At 42.7% G+C, this 7,578-nt stretch overlaps 1 protein-coding gene across 1 annotated transcript in view; it reads right to left on the bottom strand.

Annotated features, from left to right (window-relative positions):
• Positions 1–4,377: 4,377 nt before the first annotated feature.
• IQUB (IQ motif and ubiquitin domain containing) overlaps positions 4,378–7,578 on the bottom strand; it is an 85,012-nt gene continuing 81,811 nt past the window's right edge. Inside the window, exon 13 of the mRNA XM_003789818.2 lies at positions 4,378–4,597. Coding sequence (XP_003789866.2) covers positions 4,378–4,597 — 220 coding nt within the window. The remainder of the gene's footprint in view (positions 4,598–7,578) is intronic.

Here is a 7,578-nt window from a genome sequence, read left to right as displayed (position 1 = left end):
CAGCTTTATTTATACAGTGTCTTAACAAGGTTGCGTAAATCTTAGCGCATGAGGTAGAGATCAACCTTAAAGAGGAAACACTGTGTGCTTGCCCATAACAAGGAAAGTCTGCCTGGGCCATGTGACTGCTGGCAGGTGGAGGGAATGTTGTTACAGGAGGACAAGTGGTTGGGGGGTGCTCTCTGAGTGTTTCCCAGGCCGTGGGGGCCCTGCCACCCACAGCCCGCTCCCCACACAAGGGATCCTCCCACCTTATCCTAAAGAGTGCCTGAGACTCGAAGTACACCCCACCATGCCTGGACATTGATTGTCTGTTGAGACCCAATCTCACTATGTTACTCGGGCTGTTCTCGAACTCCTAGCCTCAAGCAATTCTTCTGCCTCAGCACCCAAAAGTGCTAGGATTACAGGAATGAGCCATTATACCCAGACTCATTACCTAAATGTTATGTCCAGATTTATTTTAACTAATCCCTCTTCAAGGAGTTCCTCTAGAACCTGAACACAGCTTTCCCAAGGACGTTATTGACTGTCTCTCAGGAACAAAGCACACCCTTTTGACACAAACTTTGAGGTTGTTCAGGTTACGCACATATGCAACCTTTTTGTTTTTTGAGACTGAGTCTCACTATGTCACCCTCAGTAGAGTGCTGTGGTATCATAACTCATAGCAACCTCAAACTCTTAGGCTTAAGCGATTCTCTTGCCTCAGCCTCCCAAGTAGCTGGGAGTACAGGTGCCTGCCACAACGCCCAGTATTTTCTTTTTGTTGTTGTAGTTGCCATTGTTGTTTGGCAGGCCCGGGCTGGGTTCCAACCCTCCAGCCTCAGTGTATTTGGCTGGAGCCCTAGCTGCTGTGCTACAAGCACTGAACCCATATGCAACCAACCCCTGCTGTGTTTGCAGACACTGAACAAACACAAATTATGGAAATTCAGATTTACCTAAAAGAGAAATTCAGAATGCTTTCTTTACAAGATGATTTGCCACAGAATTTCTCCACCAATTCTGCTGCAGGTGATCAAACACATTTAAAAAAATTGTCACATGCCACCTATAACACCCTTTGTGTTATAGGTCATAATGGAGAATGACTAACTGCTCCCAAGGAATTATAGCCAGGATGGGATAGAGCTGTATAAACAATTAACCGTAACTCAATCTTTAAATCAATTTAAAATAAGGGTGCAAGTAACATGTTATAAACATGGAGAGAAGGCAGTAATGCATTCTGATTAAAATATTAGTGAACATTCAGCAATTTTAATTTTAGCTGAGCATTAACATACCAGAAGCAGCATTTGGCTCAATGGTGCAACAGACTGTCTCGGTGGCCCACTCTGATCCCCTGCTATCCTCTACTGATTTGGTTGATGCTCCCAAACCTTTGTTGTGAGTTACGTCGGCCAACAGTTTGCAAGACCAGCCTTCACTGAAGGAGTCCTCTGGAAGAGAACTGAAGCTCTCCTGCCTCTGCTTACCTCATTGACAGTGCTCAGTGATTGATTGGATGGGAAAAGCTCCACCTCCTCATCTCAAAGCAGGACAGTATCTATGGTGCAACTTCCATTCCCCACTGGGTCATGCCTACACGTGCTGCGCCATAGCCGGCCCTTCCTCTGCTCTTACTGTTTCCCTCGCTGAAATTATACCATAGAAAGGTACAGTTCCCAGCTGCATCTGCTGGATCTAGGAAACTGTGCGTAGGTGTGATGCCGGGGTGCAAAATGATGAACCCTAAGGCTGGATAAAGCAGAGTTTATCGATGCGGAGGCCCTCCTGGGAGACAGAATCGCATGCCCTGGGAAGGCTCACAGGAGCTTAGGAAATTGTTAGTGCCCATTAAAAGAATAGAATTGCATTGGGTGGGGAGAGAAAGGGATCAAAGGCTCAGGGAAGCAGGTCTATTATATAAGTCCCAGAACTCACAGCTGACTGCATTTCTCAGAATGCCTGGAGGACTTTCTTTCCCTTGGTGCGCCTCACCGCTGCAGCAACAATTTGATCCAGAGAGTCTTGTGTGAGGACCTGCATCACGCAGTTCCGTTCCCTGTTCAGCCCAGTGATCTCAGAGTGGGGGACTGGGGAGTTGGCATATAAACGTGAGACTCTGGAAGCGGCAGAGAGCAGAACCTCTACGTGAGTGTGAAAGCTCTTACCCACCGGGAAGAAAAACATTGTAAATGGTACTGAGTGTACCATAACAAGAGCAGTTACAGCCGGAGTGGTTGCAGCCTGGAGAATCAGTGCTTCTGTTCTTCTGTCACAGAGGGAGGATTTGGAACCACTGACACATGGTGCGTTGGGAGGGAGCATAATGTTGGCCCCCGAGAAAGGTGCCCTGTAGCGATGAAAAATATGGTCCTCCTCCTGGCAACATCTGTCACCTTTGCTTATGCCCAAAGTGTGGTTACTGTTGCTTTTTTCAGAACATACTTTGGATTTTCATTTTAGGCAAGATATCACACACACATCGCCCATCAACGCTCTTACAGCATTTGCTGAGACATATGGGAAGAGGAGTGAGGAGCAGAATATCCCCGGGAAAAGTGACAGAAGAGCAGAGCCAAGTTCAGTTCTCACCAGTTAAACCAGAGTTCACCCCGAACGGAGTCCTAGGAGCAAGACTGTTTGCAAAATATAAGAAATGTTGGTCATTCTTATCCAACTGCTGCAGTGCTGCCGTTGGAAGATTATAGAAGTCTTTACAATGAATTTAAAATAAAGTACTCACGTTTTGTACACACTACCTTCCTTCCAACTATTGTGCTATTTGTATGCCTTTAACTTTCATTAGACCTTTCAAGTTAATATTTTCTATTTGAAATCCATTGGGTCTATTGTCTTTTTTAAAAAATGAAACTGAAAAAGAAAAGCTGGTTGAATTTAACTTGTTTCATTACTGGGTTTTCCTGGTAGAGTAAAGCAGCCACAAAATAACACCACGGTCCTTTGCGATTGTGGGCCGCCCATCTATCCTCTCTCTGAGATACAGCGTAGTCATCTGAGAGATCTACAAAGCTTTTCTCCTCGGCTGTCCTCTATTGTGGCATTTACCTTTCCTCACTCATCCGTGTCAGCATGTTGATGCCACGTGTGGTCAGAGCAGAGGCCCCTGAAGATGGGCTACATCTAATGTTGAGTAATTATCCTTTCTCCCACTAGGAAACCTCAGATGTTTTCCCTCATAACTTTGTTTACATAATGATTCTTTTGGATCTAGGCATAGCTGACCAGCCCCATGGCACAGCTGATCAGCCCCATGGTACAGCTGACCAGCCCCATGCCATAGCTGACCAGCTCCACAGCACAGCTGATCATCCCCAGGGCACAGTTGACCAGCCCCATGGCACAGCTGATCATCCCCAGGGCACAGCTGACCAGCCCCATGGCATAGCTGACCAGCCCCATGGCACAGCTGACCAGCCTCAGACAGATCCAATCCCATAGATGGCATTAATGTCAATACATTTTCGTCTATCAGCAATTTTTAGAATGTTTTTCCTTTAATGCCCTCTTTGCAGAGCTCATGACTCAGTCCAAATTAGATCAAAATTAAGGCATTTATTTCTATTCCCCATATTAAGGAAGACTGGATATCCCAGAGAAGGGGAAAAACACTCCAGTTATAAACAACTAAAAATGCTAGGAAAACTAAGAAATATCCCTTTAATGCAAAGCTTTGCTTATGAAAAAATGAAGGAAATCTATGGGCTCAAAACCACATAAGAAAGCACAAACTAGAAAGCTGAGCACTCAGTGAAGCCAGCAATTTCTCTGCAGACTTGGGTTGAATGAACCACAATGATGTTGGAAGACAAATCAAGACGTAGCATCATGTGGAAAAGCTGGTCAAAGACTTAGATGAACAGGTTTCCAAAAGTCAATACCCTAACAAAATTAAAAATCAAGCAAATGTGAACACCAGAGGGCACAGGCAAGGAAGTTTATCTATCACAACCTGGGGCAGCACTAGACGTCAGGTAGAACTTCCTCCTGAGAATTCATAACCACAAGCTCACACGTCACTGGTATAGCACAGAAACATGTACTTAGAAACAAAAGGCAGGCGAACAAGGTGTCCAGGCTGGGTTTGGGTGACTAATTGTAAAGCTGTAATTCAGGCTGCTCCTTTTCTTGTCAACAGCCAATGAGGAAAACATAAACTGTGGCATGTATTCCTAACAAAGGGATTTAATACAGGGAATTGGAAGAAATGTGTTAGAAAAGCTGGCTGAGCAAAAGAGAAGCAGGGTGTTACCCAGAACCCAGAACACCGCTTCCACTGCTGGGGCAAATTCATGAGCCTACAGTCAGAACTGATCCTTCTGGAGGCATTCAGCCACTGCTGCTAAGAAGAAACTGCCCCTGCTGCCCTTACCGGAGACCCTCATGCCAACTCTGTGCAGCAGCTGCCACTGAGGCTGCTGGAACCAAGGCCACCACACAGAAGAACCTGAGATTCTCACCACTTCCAGAGCCAGAAGCTGAAGTGCCTTCCTTCCTCCTGCTGTCTACTTCGGCTTCAGAACCTCCCCCGCTGCACCAATCTGAAATCCAGCCCTCAAAAGAGTCCAGTAACATGATTTCAGTCTTTCTGGAAAGAGTGTGGAAGGGAGAGATTGTGTCTCAGTATTAGCAGACAGGACTTGCAAACTTACATATTTTTAAAACATGATATCATTGGATCAGGCTTGTATCTTACTATCTCTAGCTTAATACACATAAAAAATGCCCAAGAGAAAAATTGTACATAGTTTTAAGAACAAAAGATATTTTCTTAGGGAGTAATGCATAATGAAACAGGCAGTTGACTCTGGCTAGCTTTTAAATTCTGTTTACTAGAAAAATAAATAAAAACCAAGTTCATGTGATTTGACCTTGAGCTGATCTTCAGAGTCGATGGAATTTTCTAATGTGGAACTTTACTTCTCTGTGAAGTAGGAAGCTGAAACACAGGATCATTTATTCACCCATTCAGCAGTTTGATTGGCATGGGGGGCGGCTATCTTCATTGTTCTGACTTCTATGGACAAGGCGTGAGGACATTATGGCCTCATCTGCAACTTGACAATTGAAGAGGATAGCCTTTTAATAAAGAATTAGTGCATACTAGGTGCACAAAATACATGCATGAAGGCATGAAGATGAGGTGAGGGAAAGCATTAGAGGGTAAAAGAAATAGCATTGAAAATATGGTGGGCTCGGGAAGTGATTTTCTTTTTTTTAGTGTGAGAAATACTATAGACTAGAGTGTCTCGTACTGTATTTCTTTTTTCTTTTTATACAACAACTTTTAGTTTTCAATGAGAATAGTAGGAAAAGGAAATTATCTTCCATGCTGTTTCTTTTTTAAGTTATATATTTACAATGTGTACAAAATGTTTCTATAGGTATACATATATACATACACACTCTGTAAAATAATTTAATCAAGCTATTTAACCTATCCATCACCTCATATATTTATCATTTTTGTAATGAAAACATTTAAGTTGGCTCTCAACAGTTTTAAATCATGCAAGACATTGTTACGAATTATAGTCACTGTATTGTACGATAGAGCAATAGGTCTCTGACTGATTTATCCCGTCTAACTGAAACTTCATACCCTTTGATCAAATATCTCCCCATTTTCTGTCCCACACTCCCCATCACCTCCAACCTGTGGAAACCACCATTCTGCTCTCTGTGGGAAGTACTGTTGAATGCTGTTTCACAATCAGTATCACCACACAGAACAGAATCCCTAAGTCCTTATGAGGCCCTGCGTGAACTGACCCCTGGCTACCACTTGGCCTTCATCTGCTCCCACACTGGCTGTCCAACCTCCAGGTCTGTCCTTAGCTCTTCCCCCTGCCTGGAACTCTCCCCCTCTAAGTATTTGATTGGCTTGCTTCTTTGCTTCATCAGGTTGCTGCTCAGCTATCACTTCATTAAAAAGGTCTTTCCTTTCCACTTTAACTAATACAGATTCCCTCTTCTTCCCTTGATGGACTTTCCCTAATGGCATGTATCTCTAGCTGCCTTTACCTGTTTTTACATACATGTACATTATATATTCATCCATTGACATTACATGCTTATACATTAAGTACTCATCCATTGACATTACATGCTTGTACATTATATACTCATCCATTGACATTACATACATGTACATTACAGACTCATCCATTGTCATTACATACATGTACATATATACTCATCCATTGCCATTACATGCTTGTACATTGTCTCCCATCACACACACACAGCTATGCATCTTGCTTTATTTGGTGCTGTACTTCATCACCTAAAATAACATAGTACATGGTAGATATTTGATAATTATTTTCAATATAAACTAATAAATAGTTGATTGAAAAGATGAATCTGTGGGTAGGAGAAAAAGGTGAAGATGTGGCTAGGATGCCTTGGTGGAAAACAGAATGCAAGGTTAGGATATCAGACTGTGTTATTTTGTGGTCAAGAAGTATCAACAGAATGAGAGAATACAAAGAGAAAGTAAAGGGAGTCTTAGTCACTTTTCTAGGTTATAAATTTTGCCTGAAATTGGTCCTTTGGCCAATCATTTTGGCTTCTAAATCCAAGAGAAAATGCTTTTGTTATATTTATGAGGCTTACAAGGGGGAAACTACTTAGGCTTATATCAAAATTGAGCCTAAAATTTAAAAAAAGAGAGAGAGATTTGCTTCCAAATACTGCAGCCAGAATAAAATATGCTAAAGATAAAAATATTACAGAATCTGGTTGGATGACTAACTTGTGAAATCCCCTGCCCATCCTCCTTTCCCAATCACTGTCGCCTACAATAACTGCAGGGAAATCTCCTAGAGAAGCATATAGTGAACAAGTGATCAGTTCCAAAGAAAAAAATGCGGGGGGGGGGGCAGGGAGATAAAACTTAGAATGATGACATGGCAAGTAAAATTAGCATGAGAAAAACAAAGATCTGGGAATCCGAGCCAGCCTGGCCAGCACAGCACAGCCCAGCCCAGCTCAACCAGCTGTCCCATGGCATGTATTGAGGGGACTGGAGAGGGCTCTGTCTCCTGCAAGAACTTTTCCTACCTTGATGAGTGCAACTTCCACCCACTACACTCTGATACATTCTGTCACTCCCTCCCTCTGACCTTGGAGCCCAGGCTTTTTTCCTTGGTGCCTTGTCAAGAACAAGATATATATTCTACATAAATGTGAAACAATTTATGAGCCCCTCATGACAGTGAATCCTCCTAAAGAGTTTCCTTTAAAGGTGCCTTGTCAAGAACAAGATATATATTCTACATAAATGTGAAACAATTTATGAGCCCCTCATGACAGTGAATCCTCCTAAAGAGTTTCCTTTCCTGGCTGCTTAGTTAATAGGACTAGCACCTAGATTTCCTACATTTATTCAAAAACATAAGACACTTAACACAGGACATTAGGGAATCTAGATTAGGAAGCAACGTACCTTCTTTTGCTGTCCTAACAAGGCATTGTAAGGTGGTCGGAGCAGGGACCGTCTTTCTTTAATCATGATAATTATGTAAATCATTATTATAGATAAGCACAGGACAGAAGTAAAATTAA

Source organism: Otolemur garnettii, unplaced genomic scaffold (assembly GCF_000181295.1).
Source record: "Otolemur garnettii isolate 467f Iridium unplaced genomic scaffold, OtoGar3 scaffold00037, whole genome shotgun sequence".
Classification (NCBI taxonomy): domain Eukaryota; kingdom Metazoa; phylum Chordata; class Mammalia; order Primates; family Galagidae; genus Otolemur; species Otolemur garnettii.
Note: the sequence above shows the minus strand (reverse complement) of the source record. Positions and strands in the feature narration are given on the sequence as shown.